This window comes from Nelumbo nucifera, chromosome 1 (assembly GCF_055504915.1).
Source record: "Nelumbo nucifera cultivar China Antique chromosome 1, China Antique-T2T, whole genome shotgun sequence".
Taxonomy (NCBI): domain Eukaryota; kingdom Viridiplantae; phylum Streptophyta; class Magnoliopsida; order Proteales; family Nelumbonaceae; genus Nelumbo; species Nelumbo nucifera.
The window spans coordinates 16,825,997-16,848,836 of NC_142649.1; the positions used below are offsets into that span (position 1 = coordinate 16,825,997).

At 38.2% G+C, this 22,840-nt stretch overlaps 1 protein-coding gene across 5 annotated transcripts in view; it reads right to left on the minus strand.

Moving 5' to 3' along the window:
* The window catches only part of LOC104590942 (SCY1-like protein 2 A), a 113,497-nt gene that overhangs the window by 57,722 nt on the left and 32,935 nt on the right, over window positions 1-22,840 (minus strand). For all 5 annotated transcript variants that reach the window (XM_088896542.1, XM_088896544.1, XM_088896543.1 and 2 more), the window contains exons 5-9: window positions 14,595-14,721; window positions 12,042-12,103; window positions 11,814-11,900; window positions 10,492-10,578; window positions 6,354-6,467 (exon numbers count right to left, since the gene is read on the minus strand). In XM_088896542.1, coding sequence (XP_088752668.1) covers window positions 6,354-6,467; window positions 10,492-10,578; window positions 11,814-11,900; window positions 12,042-12,103; window positions 14,595-14,721 — 477 coding nt within the window. The remainder of the gene's footprint in view (window positions 1-6,353; window positions 6,468-10,491; window positions 10,579-11,813; window positions 11,901-12,041; window positions 12,104-14,594; window positions 14,722-22,840) is intronic.

Genomic DNA, 22,840 nt, shown 5'->3' on the forward strand with positions numbered 1-22,840 from the left:
AAGTGGGGGTAGGAAACGGAATAGACTGCTGTGAAGTTTCCCTAGTGGAACTGCTAGCTTGAGATGCCAATTGTGCAGCTAGGGATGCAATTTCAGCATCCTTTTCAGCTAGTCTTCGTTGCATATCTTGGATTTGTTCTTCTAGGCTTGAAGTGCCTGTTACAAGAACTGGCATAGAAATTGGTTCTTGGTCATTTGCAATGATTACACTTTCCTGAAACTGAGAAGATATTTCTTCCATAGACTCTATGTCTTGAACTAATGATTCAGGATCTTCATACATCGGGTAGATTTTTTGAATTATAGACATCTCATCAGTTGATTCTAACTGATTGCCTAAACTTACACTTGAGGTATCCTCCCAACTATGTAATAATCGAGCTTTCGCTCTTGTGGTGGGTCCTCTATAGTGTCTAAGTTCTTCGGTGGGCATGGTGTAGGCCCCCGGCTTGAAAAAGATCTCTGCTTGCTTTGCATACATATATCCTGATATGAATGCCCATTACTTTGCTTCCATATCTGATTTTGATTTTTGTGATTGTTTTGCTGCAAAACCAGCAAGTGACATAGAGGCTTCAGCTTGAGATTTCTTAATCTTCGAAGATCTTTTAGACCTACGAATGATATTGGAGGATTCTCTTGATGCCTCTTTTGTAAGGGGAGAACTTTGATTGAAAACAACTTTCTTTCTACGAAGGGTAGAGTCATTTCCACTTGATGACCCGAGTTCAATAACTCGAGGTTTCAGCTGCAATGAAGTATGAGTTCATTTCCACTTGATGACCCGAGTCATTTCCACTTTCTTCAGAGATGGTCACCATCATGATTGGTGCTTCTAGAGGAGTTGGCAAATTCACGGGAATGGTTCCGATCATGATTTGAGTTGGGGCAATCACTCTATCCCTTGGTTTGGTAGCCTTTACTGGAGAGACCACCTTTGATTTTGTGATCTTCAAGATTGATGAGGCAACCTTCTTAGTTACCTTTGCCTTTGGAGGCTTAAAACCTACCCTTTTAGCAGAATTGAGCATAGCCTGTATACGTAGGCTATTTCTTGTAGAAGAGGTCTTAGTGACCTTTCTCTTTTTTCCTTCTTAATCTTCTTCTCAGTCTTAGGAACCGAGGCCATGGTGGTAGCAGCAAGGGGATTCACATCCACAGTGAATGTTGCTTTGTAGGAGGGCTTCTTTGAGCCCCCCCATTTTCTCCTTTTCTGCAGCCGTCACTTCAAGGTAGTGAACAATTACTTTTGGTGCCATGAGTTCTTCCTGTATGGGCACAATACAAATATAAGGATACTGTATGAACCATCACCATTTTTTTTAGTGGAAAATTTTGTTAGTGGAAAATTTTTTAGGCACAATACAAATGGGTCCCACCGAGCGTGCCAAAATTATGTTAGTGGAAAATTTTTTTCAAGTATAATTTCTCACATAACATAATTCACCCAATTAGACTAATAACTGGTTTTTTTGTTATTTGGGTAATCCCCATTCGGGAAATCACGTAGAAATTCCCTTAATTACATCTCTGCTAGGGGCAGAGAAAACCTTTTGATTCTGATTCAGAAGTACCAATGAATAGAGACAAAACTAAGTATGAATTTTCTACAGAATTTTCCTTTGAAAATTCTGGTATATATTCCCTCTTTATTTGAGAGAAAACCAGCATATAAAGAAACAAACATTGTATGCATAACAAGTAAATAGGTATCATAAAAAGCATGTTTCATCAATAAGGCTACAAATGGCCTTTAAATTATGGTTGTGTGCATTATCATGCTATGAGGAACCATAATCAGCCAAGTTTCATGAACAAGGCTATAGATGGTTTTTCCCCTCACACATAGGTTAGTAGGTTGTAAGGAACCATAATCAGCCAAGTTTCAAGAACAAGGCTGTAGATGGTTGTCTCCTTACATGTATTTCAATATGAAACAAGAAGGAAAAGAAAAAATAAAAGAAAGAAAGAAAGGAGTGAGAGGAATTGATAGAATATGGGCTTCCATCTCATGTGAGAAGCACAAGGAGTATCATATTGAAGAGGTGTAGGCATCAGCCAAGTTTCTTCTCTTTTCTCTTCCCACTTGTTTCTTAATGCTAGAAATCCTGCAAATCAATTAGTAATGGCCAACAAAAAAGGCATTAGCCTCTTCTCCTTGTAGGAGAGGGGTTTATATAGAGGAGGGAGGTGGTTAAGTAACTCCCCACTCCCCTCTTCTTGGAGTGCCAAGTGTCACCCCACTTAATATGGGTTAAGGAGGGAAAAGAAAACTTTTCCTTCCTAAGGTGACAAGTGTCCCCCCACTTCAAGTGGTTAGAGGAGGGAAAATAACTCCTTCTTCCTAAGCTGACATGTGTCCCCCCCAGTTTTAGAAAAACTGTATTTTTCAAGGATCGTTCTCGCACTGAAACAGACCAGATCTGAAACCAAAAGAAAGGGAGAAGAATACCTGATACGGATTCCACATGAGTAGCTCGCAAAGTGGGTGTTCATGCCCAAAGAGGGTACCAAAACCAGCCTCCACTGAAGATGGCGTAGCTTAGGGTGAAGCCAGTTCAGCAACACAGTCCTTCAGCAAGAACTGCAACCCAACAGCTTGGATCGAGCAAGGGATGTGAGCACGAATTGGATCTGATGTTTTCTTGCAAAATCAGATATCAGAACTGATCTTTATCAGTCCAAGAACTGGAGGTCGAATTAGGGTTAGGGTGGCAAGAGCAGAAGGAGAGAACTGAGAGCAGAGAAGTCTGTAATCTGGAGCAGTTCGCCCTCCTCTATTTATAAGCCTTAAAGATCAGCTCTCCTAATCCAATTAGAGCTTCCTAATCCAAATCTTTATTTGGATTTGGACTCTTTAAGTGGATAAGACTTATCCTCTTATCCTAAAGGCTGATCCAAACCCTTATCCAAACCCAAATTCGTCCAATTCACATGACTACTTAATTAATCCAATTAATTATGGGCTTTAGGCCCATTTAACAAGTGGCTCACGTCCACTTTTAGTTGCTGGCCAATTTGGCTCTCTTTGTATGTTATGGGACCCCAACAATGACCTCACAAAAGCCCATATGGGTTCAGCCTACCTTCTGTGACAAAGCCTGGCCGAATTCACTACTAAGCACAGTGAACCCTTGAGTCCATCAGTATGGGCTCTTAATGGTCCCAACATTTACACTAAATAGTCCTTGAGTCTAGCCATTCTATGAAGGCCCAAGGACAACGGCCTTAAGTGAGATTAGCCTATCAGGTATAACAACCCTAAATGGTCTTACACTTAACCTCTCAACCCTTAATGATCAAACACTACCCGACAAGGGAGGAGCTCTCCCCTGGCTGCAAGGTGTAGTGTTGCACTCTCTGCTCGGATGAATCCCGGGAATTAAAACCTTTTACAAACCTTTTTCTTAAAACATAATATATATATATATATATATATATATATTCATATAAATATATTTTGCAAAACAAATCTCAAATATGTTTGAAATCGACTGCTGGCAATTTTGGTTTCCATCAGAGAGAGTGCAGTCCTGATCATTCACTTTGTCCAACAAAGGGGCTGATCTTGTCACTATGATCACCCACTTGAGTGAATTCTCAGATTGCCCCAACATACCCAGGTTTTGACCCCCTCTAAGGATCTCACTAATTGGCATATCAAAAACAGCCTAATCCGACACCCAGTGTAGTACCATAATCGAGTCTAGGGGTTAGGGTCAGCCTTGGTAGGATAAACTTCCCCAAGTCTATCCAACGGCTGAGCACATTCTAAATTAACACGAGTTTCATAAGTGTCCAGTTTAAGGGTAATTTCACAGAAATATACCAAATATAACATGAATCAATTATGTACTTTTATTCATTTACAATAAATGTATATGTACATCAATTTGATTGGAGCTAAGGGCATACACTGTCTAACAGCAATAAGATGTTCAGTTAAATGTAATTGAAAAAAATATTTAAAATTTGTCAATCAACTCCTTAATTGGGTGGGTGGTACTATCATTTAATCCCAAATACACTTGAAATGAAGATACAATTCTTTTTCAAAATAGCTGTCATCTATTAACCATTTGTTTGATTTTGGCTAGTGCATATGCTATAGAGTTTGCTGATCTGTATACCAAACTGTATTCAATTTCTATCCCTCCCGTTAGAGCCCTTATCTCCTAAGATATGTTCCTGTAACACCAGGAACCTATGTTGTTTCCTTTGAAACACTCCACTATTACACTTGAATCCCCATCCACCAAAATGTCAGGTTAAGAGCCTTTGCCAGATGAAGTCCCTATACTATTGCCAACAGCTCTGCCCTTAATGAATCTCCCATGTCCAAAGGTCCTGAGGAGAGGTTAAGTTAAATGGTGCAATGACTATTCTCTGTTTTCTTTTTTCTTTTTATTTTTTCTGATAGGTAAAGTAATTTTATTTATAAGAAGAAAAATCATCAGTACAAACATCCGAGGGAGAGGTGTGAGATTCACCTCATCCCAAGACAGAAAAAATAAAAGAAAAAGTGCAAATTACATTTGAGACCAGAATAAGTGATCCCTATTAACCCCCTGCTTAGCCAATCTCCTCTCCCATTGAAACACCAATGTTAAGTTGCTGATGAGCCATTTAACCTTCTTAAATTCAACCCTAATTCCAAAATAATAGTCTCTGGGTTATGTGGCCATCCCACTACTATTTTGGAGTCTCCTTCCACAACTAGTTAGTTCAAATTTAACTCTCTTGCTATCAATAGTCCTTGAACTACTGCCGAAAGCTCAGCCTTGGTCGAGTATCCCACACCCGCTGGACCTGAAAACATACCAACATGTCCAACTTCATTCCTAAAAACCCCTCCAATCCCAGAAAGGCCTGGATTTCCACGGATAATTCCATCAAAGTTAAACTTAATGAAATCATCGGCAAGAGGAATCCAAGAAGCAATAGTCATCCTTCTTCTAGAAGAACTAGCAGCCACCTCACCCCAATTCCTCCAAAGGTGATCAAAGGAGAACTGAGAGAATAAGTGCATGGTTTTCACCCAATGTATCACCTTTTCCAAAATGTAGTCTTTTCACAGCTTCTACACTCCTTTCCTTCGCAAGAAAGAGCCTTGCATTCTATTCTTAACAAATAGTCCATAACACTGTTGCCCTTGTGCATCTCCACAAAATTCTTCCTTCTTCTTGGGCCACTGAAAATTATTTGGCTCGAACAAGCCACTTACCTCCACTAGTAGAGTCCACCTGCTTCCGAAGAAAGAAAAGAAACAACCACAAATCTATAGAGGGACAAGAAACTAATAGATGGTAACAATTCTCTCTATTAGCCTTGCACAAGATGCACCAATTAGGGGACAAGCAAAGATAAGGTCTCCTTTTTGCAGGTTATCCATAATATTGATTTTCCCATAAAAAACTTCCCAACAAAAAGCATGAATCTTAGGGGGGATGGGGTTGCACCAAAACTCCTTGAAAGGAACAGATGGGACTTGGGCTGAAGAACAGAGAGAACCAATAAGCCAGCCCACTGGCTTACCCAACTCATATTACACTGGAGTCCCTTGCTCTAGACTGGAGATTAGGATCCTAAAACCACCCAATTCACCCATTCTCTAGCAAGCTTAAGTGCTAGATATTTGGAGATTGTTCAACCTATCTAATGAGACGTTGAAGTTATTACTTATTAGCAAGAAATCTAGCCTCCCTAACTAAAAGTCTTTATGACCAAGGCATCATTCCCCCTCTCCTCATTTACCCTGCTACCCCAGAATTAGGCTTGAACTTTAGAATGCACCAAAGCATAAAATTTGAAGGGTTATGTAATATGCAGTATATTGTAATAAAATTAATTTTCATAGAGATTGTTGTTTTTGGAAAGTCGTGCATGTAGAACATTAGGATAATGAAAATGTGGTGATCTACAAATAATCACAAAGGCCAACCTGACTAGGAAAGGCCCAAAATACAACCTGGCCCTGTTGGTCCCATCTCTTGACAAAGTTGCAATTTTCTTTTTATTAATAATTAACCCAACAGTTATCATCTTCTTTGGTTCTTCCTAATAAAAGATAAGAGTATTTGCAGTATACAAGATTTAACTAACAATTTAAAGCAAATGTGTTTAGAAAATAAGATGTTAAAAGTATATAGTTATTCATTCCAAAAAAGCTAGCCACTTTAAATGACAAATTATACCCATAAACTAGAAAAGTTGGCTCTATTACAAGATTGCTATTTACAAACACAAGGAAACAGAAATAGAAACAGCAAAAGCAAAAAGCTTAACAGTAAATTCACTATTGGATGCAACAGCTACATGATAATTTCCAGGAATCACAAAATAATCCCAATTACCTTGTTTATAATGAATTCCGCATGCTTCACAAGAAGTAATAGTGTCTCGCCTGTGGCAGAAATCAAAACAGGGAGAAGTGCAGGCAATGTTGATCGTTCAAAATCATTTTTATCCTACAACCAGAGAAGTGTTGAAGGCATCTGTCAATGATCACCATTCATGATGTACGGATTTATCTATGAGAAGCAATATGTCAAATAAAGGAGCTATGCAGCACACTATATATATTTTGGGTCAAAGTAAAAGGGAGAGATTCCTGATAATATCCCTAGGGAAATCATTCCCAGCAATATTAACATTTCAAGCTTTGCTACTCTCCAAGTACCAGTTATATATTTATATAATATCCACATGCATTCCAAATGTATCTAAGAAATTTAAAGGAGTAAATAAAGACCACGCCAAATGGACCTCACCTTCTATTCTGAATTACCAGATATCCGATGTGCAAAGACATAACAAAGAAAAGGTCACACACAGGAGAATCACTGGATCTTAAAGGACCAAGAGAATTTTCAGTTTTTTTTTTTTTTTCTTTTTTGTTTGTTTTGGCAGGTTAGTGCATTCCATCAATAACTGAGAGGTTAAAAGGATAACCACTTGCTAACCTTTCTACCCTTTCCACCCTTGGCTAATGTGCTGCCTACATGATCATTCAACCCCTGTGCAAGTCTGAACACCTCTTGGAGGTGCACTTTCCTATCTTCCTCCTTTCTTCCAAGAATCGGTGTTTAATTTCTGAAAGGAGCACTATGGTTTGCACCTCCATACCTTTGACACAATCCACAGTGATGCCTCCACCTGGTCTTGTGTAGTAGTAACACTAATTGCCAAACAACCCACTGTGATGCCTCTGCCGGACTTTATTTGAATCAACAAAATTTCCACTGGCAAGATTTCTAAGTGGGAGACCTCAATCACTTCCCTCATTTCAGCCCCTCCATCCTCCCAGAAACAGCCCTTCATCATCTTTGAGCACTATCAAAGCCGCGCTGTGCAGTTTCTACAACAGCCCAATCAGATACATCAATGAAGAGGACAATAACTCCACGTGAGCCCTCTCACCATCCCCCTCCCCCTCAATGCAGTGAATACAAGCCCAATGCTTGGCTGGACACTGTTCTGAAAACTTTTCCCATTTCAGACCTTGTAAATAAACCCATGGAGTTGGGCCTCCAACTCCACCATACCACCATACTGCTCAACTTTACCCTTTTGTGGGTCCAATTCCATCCCATAGTTGTCAAGGAAACGCCTAGGTGGGTGCCTAGGAAACAAGGCACCCTTGGGGGCTCGCCTCACCTAATCACCAAGCAGTTTTGTACAGTGTGTTATAAAAAACTTCTGTATTCTTAATTTTTTGAGGTAATAATTATAAAATAGACATTATTAAGCTAAAATATTCACTTTGTGTGCTTATATACTAATTTCTTTTTATTATTTTCTTATTTGTTAGGGTTTAATCAACACAAACATTGCTAAATGCTGTATTGAACCCTCAAAGACTTCAAAACCTGAACCAATAAGTAAGGAAGAACTTAAAATGTTGTCTAACCAACACCTTTTCTTTTCCTATAACAGAAATAGGGGTTCAGCCCCTATATTTTTTGAATTTTTTGAATATTTTGGAATATGTTGATTTTTTATACATTTCTTATGAAAATTATGGATAATTATTAAGGAAATATGGTTATGGAACCTAGGGAACTGTTAGAAGAATAGTCTTTCTGGGTGTATTGGGTGGCAGGACAGAGATGTCCTTTTATTTTATGTTTTGGACACTCCTGTCCATTATTTATTATAAACAGGGGCATATATGTAATCCAGCACATATTTAGTACTAATATAAAAGGTGGGCCGACTGCTTAGAGAGGATTATGAAGTCTAATCCTTCTCTAAAACAGATTGGCACTTTCTCTCTTTCTCTCCTCTATTTTCTCTTCTCCTCTCTTCTCCCCTTTCTTCTTTATTTTTTTTTTCTGGTTCGAACTCCATTGTAGCTCTGCTGTACCACCTTTCACATGGTACAAGAGCAGGTTACATAAGGAAGACAAGATTAGGGCTTATTCTCACATGGTACAAGAGCAGGTTACATAAGACAAGATTAAGGCTTGCTACAGGGGATCGAACTAGGTTCAGCAGAATTTCTGGGTGATTAGTGATGGTTCTAACCATCATAGGTGCTGTGATAGGTGATCAGTGATCGGTGACCCTCTAATGAGCACCAATAGCCATGTAATTTCTCTTGTATCCACCGAAAGGAATTTGTATTAGGTTTCTTCTCCTCCTTAGTGATGTACACCAATTTCATATGAGCACCAATAGCCATCTTGGTTGATTGTGCCCATTCTAAATAATTTCTACCATCCAATTTTTTTGTGGTAATAATCCCAAACCCAAAAGGATCACTAGTACTTACTACACCCAGACCCAAGTCACCGGTTTACTTCTACTTAGTACTCCAACCCTCCATTTCAAGTTTAAACTGTTCAAAAACAAAAAATAACTAGGTAGAGAGCCTCCAAGATCAGATTGATCTCACACACAAAGGTAGAAGACCTTTTTGGAGGAAGAAAAACTTACCCGGAGAGAAATCTCTCTTCTCCCATCTTTTCCCACAAGAGATAAAAGTGAATTGATCTCTCCAGAAAGCTCAAAAATTGCCAGAAACTATACTGCCCCCTGTAGAAAACATAGAGAAGTCCAAAATAGTTTGAGCACCCAATACCAGGTCAAAAATGAAGAGTCCAACTTGACTAGGGCTCTTCCCCGCACTCCAATTCTTCCTAATTTTGATGCCAAAACACAGATCACCTTCTTGATGACTAAAACCCACCAAAAAAATCCAAGAACTGGGCAGTCTGAAGTAGATAAATCAGAATTTTATCTCTTTATGTAATAGGGTAATCTAGGACTGCATGGACGAACCCCAAGAAACCATAGTCTTGCTCTAATACCTAGTAGAAATCCACTGAATAAAAAATCTGTAAAGAAAAGAAGTGTTTCTTGTGGAAGAAGATTAAGAGAAGAGAAGTTGAGAAAGAAAGAGAGAGCAAATCAGATCAGGCTGCCCTCTCCATTAGTATTTATACTTTAATTAAAAAGAGAGTACAATGACTAATATGCCCTTATAGGGCGACTAACACATAAAACTGCATAAAAAACTTAAAAACATCACTCCAAAGGATCCCAACAAGTGTCTTGTGGTCCCCACTTCCTATCTAAACAAATAATAAACAAAAACAACTAACAAATCTGCATAAAATCCTCAAACACTGATTACTTTGACCCCAACATTGGCTAAAGTCTGCCAAACTATTGGTCTCTCTAAGGATCCACCAAAACAAGCAGTTCTGCTTGGAGGCTAGAGTCCTAACATTTTCTAACCAGAAAGCTTAACATCCATGGAAATTATTTCCCCTAACTTTTATTGTTGCAAATAGTCCTATTACATGTAATGTCACTTGTTAGCCCTTTTTAGCAACTTCAGGTATTTCCTAAGGACAAGTCCATGGTCAGAGCATCTTGGCTAGTTAAAGGCTCCAGACCTTGTGGCAGCATTCTATGAACTAATGTTTCAAAAACCAACTAGCAATGGGAAAGCTGAATAAGTCATTAGTTCATAGTTTGACCAGATGGTTGAATTGCAATTTTAAAAGAATGGAACAACTCCTCTCATTGTGTTGGAGCATTTGGAGAGAGCACCATGGTCACACTTTCAAGAGGAAGAATTCCCCATTTGAAAATCATGGGAAGGATTGATCAATTGAGAGGCGGTCGGTTATTTGGCCTTCGGTTTTAAAGGATTTTGGGGCTCAATTTTAATCATTTTTGGCATCAATGGGAGCTAATCATTTGTTGTTGTTTTTTTTTTTTTTGATTTATAAAAATTTCATCACATATATGTTCACACACTAAGAATGTAAAACTCTTTTAAATCTAGGGATTCCCCCTCTGGGTAAATTAATCTATATAGACTGTACTTGTGAAAAAAAAAATGTACCCCCAAAAAAATACAGTAATCCAAAGGTTAACAGATTTTCTAGATGAAAATAAACAAGTAGTACAAAAATAAAAATCTTTTAGCATGCCAAGTGATATGCACTTTGCATTACAAGGATGGAGTAAATATGATACCTGAGACTCAGCTATTGTAAGAACCATAGGCAAAATCATTGGCTGCAAAACCATATTCCGGAGCTCTGCACAAAGTGGTGGAAGTACCTGCATGAAATCATAATGTATACAACTAATCCAGGTTGCTATAAAGATCACGTGTCCAAGGCAAGAAAGCAACAGGAAGATTTAAAAGCTTTGAAGAGACTACATGACATAAAATCCTGCTTTGTGCAGGCCTATGGACAATATAGGAACTAAAAAAGAACAGGCTAATCCAAAACATCAAGACATATCACCAGAATTTCTGAGGCTTTTTTTTTTATTATTTTGTAATCTTTCTTTTAGCCATTAAACAAGTAAGGTGGTTAATGGATGAAGACAAGCTCTGCACCCAATCCACATTGACATTTGCATATTTTCCCAACTTAATAAGTCATTATCTTCTATGTAAACAACCATTATGATGATGGAATGATAATGATTCTCCTAGGAAAAGACAAATGCATGTATGTACATCCATATACTACCTTTTCTTCACAAATAAAGTTCAGCCCATGCGGAAGATTCCTCGGTCTTCCAAAGTTAGGCTCTGCTCATAAATGAACTTCATCCCAAAATATCTCAAATTAGAAAGTTAAATGTTTGGGATGGTGTGTAGGATAGAAACATTGTTCATCAAGAGGATAACCTATCTACTGAATTGTCAGGATTTACCATAGGTTTCCTACATGTGGAAGAAATTGGTTGGGACACCCAAGGAGCTTCCCTAAATAACCAATTTGGAAAAGGAAAACATGGAATTAGAAATAATTTTTAACAGCATAAACACAACCATACCAATGTTGCATTCACACAAATACAAGAATCAGAATCCAATGCATACTTGAATTCTAAGTCTCTAACACATTATACATATGAAAAAGGTCTAAAAGTTTATTTTGGCTACTTGGTATTATTTTGTAGGAAAAGTGGATTCATCACATACATGCACTGTTCATTTATGTCAAACAAGTGTGGAGAAAAAGAAAAGTATTGGATAGAAGTATTCCTCAAGAATTCATTAAGTGTTGGAATCAGACATATATCAAACACAGACACTTCATCCATTTCGGAGAATCCATGGAATGCTAAATAATACATAATGAACCTGTGTACTCTTATTATTAAGTTAATTTAATTGAAGTTACCATTTTCTATAAAATAAACTAATTAATATACTTGTTATATATTCAACAGCATGCAAAAACAGGTGAGGATTAAAAAATAAGAAAATAAGAAAATCAATGTCAAAAAAAACCTACAAAAGGAATGACATGGATGGGACAAGAAATTGCTCAAACCTTGTACTGCAACACACGGGAATCAAAATCTTTCCACATATCTGAAAATGCCTTTAAAAATTCAGATTTCTGCATATTATCCCTTGCCTGCAAATAGACAAGATTCATTGATTTAGATGTTATATAATCAACTACTCATCAATTTTCCTTTCTCACTCAAGGTGCACCTGGATGACTATCCCAGGAGCAAGTAAATAGTAAACTTTAAAAGAAACATAAAATCCATACAAGCATGTGATCCAAGAAACGAAGAGCACGCAACCTAGCATCATCCCGAAAAAATGGAGAACCTGAAAATCAAAGAACGAACAGTCAAAACACAAGTACCTATCAATCAAGTAAAATAAAATGCGGTAAGAGAAGGACATCATAAGTTGTTCTCAGATACAGATAAGCAAAATTACACATACAGATAATTTAGAATACCATGGCATCATTTTATTGAACACATTGCTGCATGGATGGTAAAAGCACTGCAAATTATCTTACTTTTTTTTTCTTTCTTTATCTCTTTCTTCAATTATCAGAAAAAAGAAAAAGGTATTGTCCCAACATATAAGCCTGAAAAATTGCAAGTAATAAATCTCAATACTTCATTCAGAAAACAACTCCAATGCTACCATATAACAATACAAGATGCACCTGTAAGGCTGCGTTTGGAAATGATGCAAATGGAGTGTAAATCCCAGTTCAGGGTAAATTTGCAGTCTGGTTCACTTTTGCTTGTGCTTGGCAACATTACATTTTTGCATTGATAAATGATAGGCCAATGCATATTTACATTGATAATACGATGTAAAAGTACATCAATAAAAAAGAAATAAATTTGCATTCAAGTAGGTTTTTGATAAAAAAAAAGCAAATGCTTTATTGGAATTCGCGTTTGCATCCATTATAGCTAAAAGTCTTTTTGGTAAGAAGGTAAATTTGTCAATGCAAAACTAACCCAACTTTTCAATTTATATGAACCGTTTTACACTCTACATAATTGCATTCACACATATTTGCATCGTTTCCAAACGCAGCCTAAATATTCTGGAAGTTTGATGCTAGTAAAATAGGATTCTTCTGTTCATTTGCCTAAATAAGAATTCTATTGCTTTGAACTCATAATGGAATAAAACTATGCCATGTTCTCATCCCAACTGCAATCAGATATTCAAACAAGAATGCAATCAGATGAACCAGAAGAATCTAAAAGTATCAAACTACATTCTACCCCAGTGCTTGGAAACCAAGACTAGACAAGAGGTTTAGACATTCAGGTAATATGCCGGTTCTAGATTAGGTTGGATCAAACCCCCATACCAGAAATTCCAAAACAGGGAACTTGAGATTTGACGTGGGTTTCTCCAAAGTATATATACTTTTTTATCTTTGGTGTTTTTCATTTCTTCTTTTGAAAAGTTTGAAATTTTTTGTTGCCACTTTTCTTGGTTTATGATATGTTTTCTCCTTTTTTAAGTTTTTAGGCCTTAGTTCTATTCTTCCATATATTACCAATAATTTTTATTTTCTACTTTGCTTTGCATTTTCAATTTTCTTATATTTCTATCACTTATAAAATAAATTTGACTATGAGTGGCATGTTAGAAGTTCAACCCAGTATATTGAACCACTGACCTGTGGCCCAGTCCCTTTTACAGTTGAGAAACAGAGCGTGGGTTGCAATCCATTGGTTTGGGTAACAAGGACACAACACATTTTGCAGAAAAAATGTGAAAAAAAACATTAAAATTTCAGAATGTTATGAAATTCTGAGAAGTTTTCAATTGTTCATAAGACTTGACATATAAATATCTACATATGTAGATCAACAAATGAAAATGCATATACAACAATGGCCAGAAAAATAGAAATGTTAAGCATGTTTAACATGTTTTCAGCTGTTCATTATTCTCTTCTTTTCAATATAATGAATCAAATGACATGCATAAACACAATGACACTATCAGATTTAATAATGAACTACTATTTTCAAAAATTCCAAATGATGCATGTGTAGAAAATCAGTTCCATTAATGAGTTTCTTTACAAAAAAAAAGTGAAATAATTGTATTGATATCCACAACAATAAGAATTTACAAGAATAAACCATGTACAGTGAGAGACTATACATACATAGATTAGATCTATTAATCACATCTATACATGCTTCACAATTTTTCAACTAAAGTTACATTAGATAGATTTTTTTTGATGAATTACATTAGATAGAATTTTAAGGCATGCTTTTTTTAATAGTAAAAATATTATATAACAAAATGAACCATAATAAAAACAAGTTTGATAGAAAGAATAAAGTGTATATACACATATGTACACACCGGTCAAAACATTACTGACACATTGTAAAAGTACAATAAAATAGAAAATGGGTAAAACATAAACAACTACTAGAACCAACTACATGGTATCTCTCTCTGGCACAGCAATGTCCCAAATTCAATCAAGGTGATTCCCTAATAAAACCTACGAAACTGGACTGCATTTGTAATAAACTTCATAGAATATCATCATTTCAACCATTTATGTCCTTATATTTGACTTATCTTTTTCTTTCATCAAAGGATATCACTTTATTTCTGTCTCCTTAGGCATCCCTAACAAATATTTTGATCAACATCTCCCCAAGTGCCTATGCTAGTATTAACTAGAAAAGGCAAGTGCCCTTATGGATACAACTTCTGAGAAAAGACAATGAAATTACAAATGTGAACCACCAACTTAGGAAGATGTTACATTAAAGATATGTTAAAACACATAAGCAGCTATCTTCACCTGTAAAATCCAAGGCAGTTGGTCTTGAAGCATCATTTATAGAGAGCATCATTTTCAAGTCAGAAACTAATTCTGGTGGGATGGTTAAAAAGGCCTCATTTGACAAGTAAGTCAATTTATTCATGTACTGCAGTAACACATGAGAAAAGAAGGTTACAACTTTAAAGGAAAGAAAAGAAATAGAAAACATAAATGAACTTATATGGACTGCTATTTTCATGGGAAAATGTTGAGGGTAATTTAATAGATTATGAAGTTAAATATGTCCATAGAATTAGAGCAGGATGGGCAAAATGGAGGAGTGCATTGAGTCTTATATTATAGGAAAATACCACTTAGATTAAAAGGAAAATTCTATAAAACAGTTGTAGCCAGTTATAATTTATGAAGCAGAGTGTTGGGCAGTCAAGAAACTAGTCCAAAAAATAATGTGGCAGAAGCATGCATGCTGAGATGGATAAGTGGAAAAAGTAGAAAGGATAGGGTCAGAAATGAAGTCATTTGAGGAACCTGAGTAACTCCAATAGGTAATCAAATGAGAGAAAGTAGGCTAAGATGGTTTGATCACATTGATGTAGGATGGAGTAGGGGTCCTACAAATTTAAGATCTGGTGGTGGGATTTGTGGGGGGAATGAGGGGTTGTGGGTGATTAAAGATGATGAATATGGACGGAAAAGCAAGTAGAATGCTTGCTGTCTATGAAAGATCAATAAATTAGAAGAGAATGAAGAAGTCTTGCTGATAGGGTAAGCAACCAAAAGACAGATCGCTTAGAAGAAATAAGAGAGAGAAGGAAAAAGACAAATTTCTGACAACAACCCGAGTTCACTAAACCAAACTTTATTTACAACTTGAGGGGGAGTGTTGAGTGGCCCGGTTTTGTTTTAGTTTGTTTTTATTTAGTTAGGAAGTTGTTGGGCCTAGGCCCATTAGTTTACATTTTTTAAAGTTGTGTCTGCTCAGTTTTAGTAGCCACCCTACTAAGGGCATCCTTGTAATATCTCATCTTTAAGAAATATAAATATAATGAGAGGTAGGCGGCTAGGGTTAATTTTTCTCACAATTCTAGTTGACCTACTCTTTTCTTCTTCTCCTTCCTTCTCTACTGCTGAAATCTTCACCTTCCCCCTCTTTCTTTCACAAGAAGCTTGATTGAATCAGCAAATAGTGATTTCTACTCATACCTAAAGGAGCACCCCGACAGAGGTATTCTTTTCTCAAACCATGAAAATTTGAAACTAGTGTCCTATACAGATGCAGATTGGGCAGGTTGTTAAGATAACAGGAGATCTACATCAGGGGTACACACTTTTGTGTGTGGAAACTTGATTTCATGGAAGAGTAAAAAACAGGCAGTTGGGGCTAAATCAAGTGCATAGGCTAAATATAGATCCATGGCTCATGGTGTCTCAGAACTACTTTGGGTTAGGTCCCTACTGAGTGAGATTGGGATAAAAGCAGAGGAACCTATGATGTTAGAAGAAAAACAGTCCTTGAGAGTGTGGGACTGTTTAGGATAGATGTAGAACTCAAAAGGAATCAAAAAGTGTAGAGAAGATTGCTTCTATTGAGTAGAAGATGAAGAGGGTGATGGCAGCAAAGAGGGTTAGAGTATGAGAGGTTCGAACTTCACTCTCCCTCTAACACCCTAACACTATTTCATTTAGTTTTGAATAATTACAAGGGGGGCCTTGGTTGGGCAAGAAATTACAAGAACATAACATAGAAGAGGATGGGCCCAGAATAAGGCCCATTACAGAAAGGAACATAAACAATAAGAAAGAATAACAGCCTATGGGCCATTCGGCCCATCTTCTCTACACTCCCCCTCAAGCTGAGCATAGATGTTAATCATGCCAAGCTTGCCAGTGTCATGCTGAAGCTTTGCCTTGGGAATGTCCTTGGTGAGAAAATTTTCTAACTGTCCTTCAGATGTGATGAAAGGAAGATACACTTCACCCGAAGAGACCCTTTCTCGAATAAAGTGTCTATCAACTTCAATATGCTTAGTTCTATCATGTTGCACTGGGTTGTGGGCAATGTTGATGGCGGCCTGCTTATCACAGTACAACATCATTGCCTTGTCATGCTCAACCCCAAGTTCCTCCGTCAATGATTTTAGCCATAACAGTTCAGAAACTCCATGTGCCATGGCCCTGTATTTTGCTTCTGCTGAAGATCGAGCAACAACCGATTGTTTCTTGCTTCTCCAAGAAACAACATTACCAGCCACCAAGCTACAATACCCAGAAGTAGATCTTTTGTCATCAATGTTTCCAGCCCAGTCAGCATCAGTATAGGCTTCAAGTTTCATATGACCATGCTTGGCAAACAGAATTCCCTTTCCTAGACAGCCCTTCAAATAACACAGAATTCACTCTACTGCTGCCATATGAGTGTCTCGGGGAGAATGCATGAATTGGCTAATACAACTGACAGCATATGCAATATCTGGCCGAGTCATGCATAGGTACATGAGTTTCCCAAGAAGTCTCTAGAAGACCCCTTTGTCTTCTAACAATGTTCCATCTGAAGCAGAAAGTTTATGACTCATATCAATAGGAGTAGCAACTGGTCTAGCACCCATCTTCCCAGTTTCAGAGAGCAAGTCAACAACATACTTCCTTTGGGAGAGAAGAATCCCATCCTTGGATCTAGCAACTTCTATGCCAAGGAAGTATCTCAATTCCCCCAAGTCTTTAATCTCAAACTCTGTGTGGAGGAAAGATTTGAGAGCATGAATTCCTGAAACATCATTACCAGTCACAACAATATCATCTACATACACAATGAGGTATACTGCCAGAGGTCCACTCCTCTTCACAAAAAGAGTATTATCAGACTGTGTCTGAACATAGCCAAAGTTAACAAGTGTTGTTCTAAATCTCTCAAACCATGCTCTAGGGGACTGTTTGAGGCCATAAAGGGATTTCTTCAGTCTGCATACCTTTCCTTGCATATCTCTTCCATACATCACTGGAGGAAGAGACATATAAACGTCCTCATGTAATTCACCATTCAGAAATGCATTCTTTACATCCAATTGATAAAGGGGCCAATCAAAGTGAGCAGCTAGAGATAGAAGAACCCTCACAGATGTCAGCTTAGCAACAGGTGCAAAGGTCTCCAGATAATCAATCCCATACGTCTGTGTATAGCCTTTTGCAACTAGCCTGGCCTTGTACCTCTGAATGGTCCCATCAGCCCGATATTTAATAGTAAAGACCCACTTGCAACCAACTGGATCCTTCCCTTTAGGCAAATCAACCACTTCCCAAGTGTCATTCTTGTGTAGGGCATCAATTTCAGATCTCATTGCATCCCTCCATTTTGGAATATTAAGAGCTTCTGACACAGACTTGAGAATAGGGTTAGAGGCAACTGAAGAGAGATAGGAAAAATATGAAGGGGAAAGTAGACTATAAGAAAGGTGTTTGGAAATGCAGTGTGCAGTGCACTTCCGTTTTCCTTTCCTAACAGCAATGGGAATATCAAGGTTAGGGAAAGATTGCTCCAAAGGGGTTGAAACAGTACCTGTTGTCTCATCTGTGACTGGAAGTGCATGAGGCTCATGTGTTGTAAGGGAAACAACCTGCTCATTTCTGGATCTTTGCCTTTGATACACCTTGGGATTGAGGATAGGACGAGGAGGTAAAGAGGGAAGAACATTGGGACAGGGAGAATAGAATGACTGACCCTCCCTTGATTCATTTGAAGGAGACGCAGACTCATCAAAAGACTCAACTGGGACAGGGAGAGGAAGAGCAAACACTTGTGATAAACCCCCCCCTGTGGACAATGTCCTTCCAGAGAGGAACCATAAAAGGGAGAAAACTCATCAAAGGTGACATCCATTGAGACATATCGAGTGCCAGTCTTTGGATCAAAACAACAGTAACCCTTCTGTGTGGGGGAATAACCAAGGAAGATACACTTGTGGGCTTTTGGTTCAAATTTATGTCTTTGGACACTTGGAACATGTACATAACAGGTGCAACCAAAGACATGAAGAGGAATAGGAAAAAGGTCCTTGTCCGGATGAAGAAGATTGAAGGGAGACTTAAACCCTAAAACCCTGGATGGCATACGGTTTATGAGGTAGGTAACAGTGAGGACAACATCACCCCAAAATCTTGTAGGAACATGTGAGCAAACAAAATACTTCTTGCAACTTCAACAATATGCCTATTTTTTCTTTTAGCAACTATGTTTTGTTTTGGGGTCCTAACACAAGAACTTTGATGAATAACCCCCATGTCAGAGAGATAGCAGGATAAGCTCTTCTCAAAATATTCTTTTGCATTATCAGATCTGAAAATTTTAATCCTGGTATCAAACTGGGTTAGAACAAATTCATGGAATTGTCTTACAAGTCTTGGAACTTCATCACAAGATTTCATCAGGAATATCCAAGTGAACCGAGAAAAGTCATCAATAAACAAGATAAAATATTTGTAGCCCCCCATAGAGGGTAAGTGGTAAGGCCCCCACACATCAGAGTGCACAATATTAAAAGGAAAAGAAGATCTTTTATTGCTCAAAGGATAATTGTTTCTACAATGCTTTGATAACTCACAAGATTCACAATGAAGACTAGACACACTAATTCCCTTGAACAGTTCAGGGAATAGATGACGTAAAGCAGAAAAAGACAGATGACCCAAACGACGATGACACAACATAATTCGACTAGTAGACTCTAAAGAAACAGACCCAAAAGCAACATTCTCAGGCTGATCAGGGCATTGTCCCGGAGTATCAAGCAAGTATATTCCATTCGCCTCATGGCCACTCCCAATCACCTTCTGAGACTCCAGATCCTGAAAAACACAGTAGGAAGGAAAGAAGGTTACACAACAATTTAATGACTTGGTTAAACTACTTACAGATAACAAATTTGTATTTAGTCTAGGTACATGAAGGGCAGAAGATAGGAGCAAGGAATCTGTAGCCTTGACGGTTCCCTTGCCAGAAATAGAGACAAGAGAACCATCGGCTAAGGTGATTTTATCACGTCCAGGAAGCAAATCATATGAAACGAACAAAGTAGAAACGTTGGTCATATGATCAGAAGCACCTGAGTCGATAATCCAAGGGATCTTAAGATTACCTGAAGTGGTTGCATGATTAGCAGAAGCCCTTATACCTGAATGAGCAAATGCAGAAGGAGCTGAATTTCCTGAAGGGTTGGAAGAAGAAGTTACACCCTCGAGATGACTGATCATCTTCCCAAACTTTTCATACTCTGCTTTCATGGCTGCCAACTGTGCATTGGCTAATCTGTGGCTGCATTGAGTTCACAAGCCACCCAATAACAGTGTAATTCTCTTGCATCCACTTCTCATAGGATGGATCATCCTCTGGGGGAGCCTTCTTGCTCCCGAAGATAAACCCCCACTTTCCTCTACTACATATATAAATCTTTACCGATTGTGACCATGCCAGATAGTTGGTTCCATCCAGCTTAATTGTGGTCATAGTCAATAAGGAATCAACTGGAGTTCCCTGAACTTGTCCAAATTCAACAACATTCTTACTCTCAATCTCTCAGGAGTCCATCATGTAAACACTTCAAATAGGGATTCAGTCAACTTCTACTAGTGTACTGAATGAGGATGAGCTAGGACTGTGTTAAATCAGCCTCAAACACAGCAATACACAAGGCCAAACCACACCTGGAAGTTGTGAGAACCAAGCCTGGCAGCAGCACCTTGTTGTCTACATGAGACACTAAATGGCTTGGTTCAGCCTTTAAGAAGTAATCAACAGACCTCCAAGCACTGTGCACCCAATTTAAGTACCTTTTCTAATCAGGGATTCTAGATACTCACCAACAAGTGCCCTAAAAAGAGCAAAAAAACAGTCCGTATTGATTAAGGGGCCTTTTTACGAATACTGTGTGGGCAGCAGAGAAGACCCCACTGTCAACAAGTGAGAAACACCTCAGGAGCAGTCCGTACAAGTCCAAAAAACAACCAAACAGAAGCAAGAACTCGCACCACTGAATCCAAAGAGGTTTCGGCAGCTTGACAGTCCAAAAAAGGGAGAAAACCAACCCAAAAATCTCTGGGTTAAACCAGATTAACCACAGCCGAACAGCTGTATAGTTTCAAGGGAACTTCGAACACTTCAACAGTCTCCAAAACAGAAACATAACTCAGGAATAACTGAGTGCAACTTACAATCTCATCAATCTGTGATTTGAGCTCCAAATCAGGAACCGAACAATCCTTTTCTCTGATTCTTCCTGGTCACCGAACCACTCTCCAAGAGATTAGAGTCTTGGGCACCCTCCAATGACCTCCAAGAATCAGGAGAACAAGCTGAAGCTTCTAGCCCTAGAACACCCTCATGCAGTCGGCTGGACTACACCCACATGAGAGCCAAGCCAAGTTCAGGCCTGCTCTGATACCAAGAAGAAAATCAGTCCTTGAGAGTATGGAACTGTTTAGGATAGATGTAGAAATCAAAAGGAATAAAAAACTGCAGAGAAGATTGCTTCTATTGAGTAGAAGATGAAGAGGGAGAAGGCAGCAAAGAGGGTTAGAGTATGAGAGGTTTGAACTTCACTCTCCCCCTAACACCCTAACACTATTTCATTAAGTTAGTTTTGAATAATTACAAGGGGAGGCCCTTAGTTGGGCAAGAAATTACAAGAACATAACATAGAAGAGGATGGGCCCAGAATAAGGCCCATTACAGAAAGGAACATAAACAGTAAGAAAGAATAACAGCCTATGGGCCATTCGGCCCATCTTCTCTACAATGTTATATTGTGACAACCAAGCTACAATCGATATTGCCCACAATCCAATTCAGCATTACAGGACAAAACACATTGAAGTTGATAGGCACTTCATAAGAGAAAGGGTAACAACCGGAGAAGTTTTCTTGCCGTACCCCTCTTTAGAATTGCAGTTGGCTGTTGTCCTCACTAAGGAGTTGCAAAGAACAAGATTGAACATGATCTACGCAAGTCGGGAATGTGTGACATATACTCCTAACTTGACGGGAAGTGTTGAGGATTTAATCAGTTTTGTGCAGATTTAGCAATAATCTTTTATATGTTTATTGTTTAGATAGGAAGTGGGGACCACAACACTCTTGTTAGGCCCTTTGTTGATTGTCTTTTAAGTGTTTTATGCTGTTTTAGATGCTTGCCACCCTATAAGGGCATATTTGTCATTGTACTCCAATTTATATTTTTAATATAAATACTAGTGAAGGGGGCGGCCAGATTATGAGCTCTCTTTCTCTCTCAAACCTCTTCCTCTTCTTCTTCTTCTCTCTTCTCTTCTTCAAGAAAACATCTTTTCTTTTACAGATTTTTTAATTCAGCAAGATTTCTACTGTAACATCCTTTCCTTTGATAACTCAGCTTTAGAATTATCCATGGCTGAATAGTCCATTACATGCGTCACCTTGCATCGGGCACCTCCTGTTCTTTGTCTTTTGGAAATTCTGGAATATTTGGAAGGCACCGTAGCGTCCTATGCAAAGGATCATAAATCCCACTTGGAAAACCTGTTTTTTGTTCAATCCTTCATCAGAAAACCAATTAATTGCATGTCTGTGGAGATAGAGGGACTACTGTTTCCAATTTCCTGAGTTGATTCATGTGTGGGCCTCTTGAACAATGATGTTCTATTTGCCACTAGGACTAAAGGCCTAACCAATTCCACCCTGTTTTGACAGCTATGTTTAAGTAGTTCGAACCAGTAGAGAGTAAGGGAGAAAGAAGAAGAAGAAGGAAGAAGAACAGTCGAATATGATAGCTAAACCCTATCAGTCGACCATAATGTAGATTAGTCTCTTATTAGTTGTACAAAGACTAAACTGCCCCCACTTAAGTATGGGACAGGAAGTTTCTATTAGAACTGCCACATAAGCACATAACTTAACTAAATAAAATGACTAATCTACCCTTATTTGGCTAGCTCTAACACTCCCCCTCAAGCTAGAGAATATATGTCATATAATCCCAGCTTGTTACATATATAGTTCACTCTCCCTGAGCTTAAGCCTTTTGTAAACAAATCTGCCCATTGATCACCTGAGCCCACATGTTTTGTGCTTATCTCTCCAGTAAGGACCTTCTCCCTCACAAAGTGGCAATCAATCTCTATGTGCTTTGTTCTCTCATGAAAAACAGGGTTAGATGAGATGTGCAGTGCAGCTTGATTGTCACAGTACAATTTCATACGTCTGTCCATGGAGAATCCGATTTCTTGTAGGAGATTCCTCA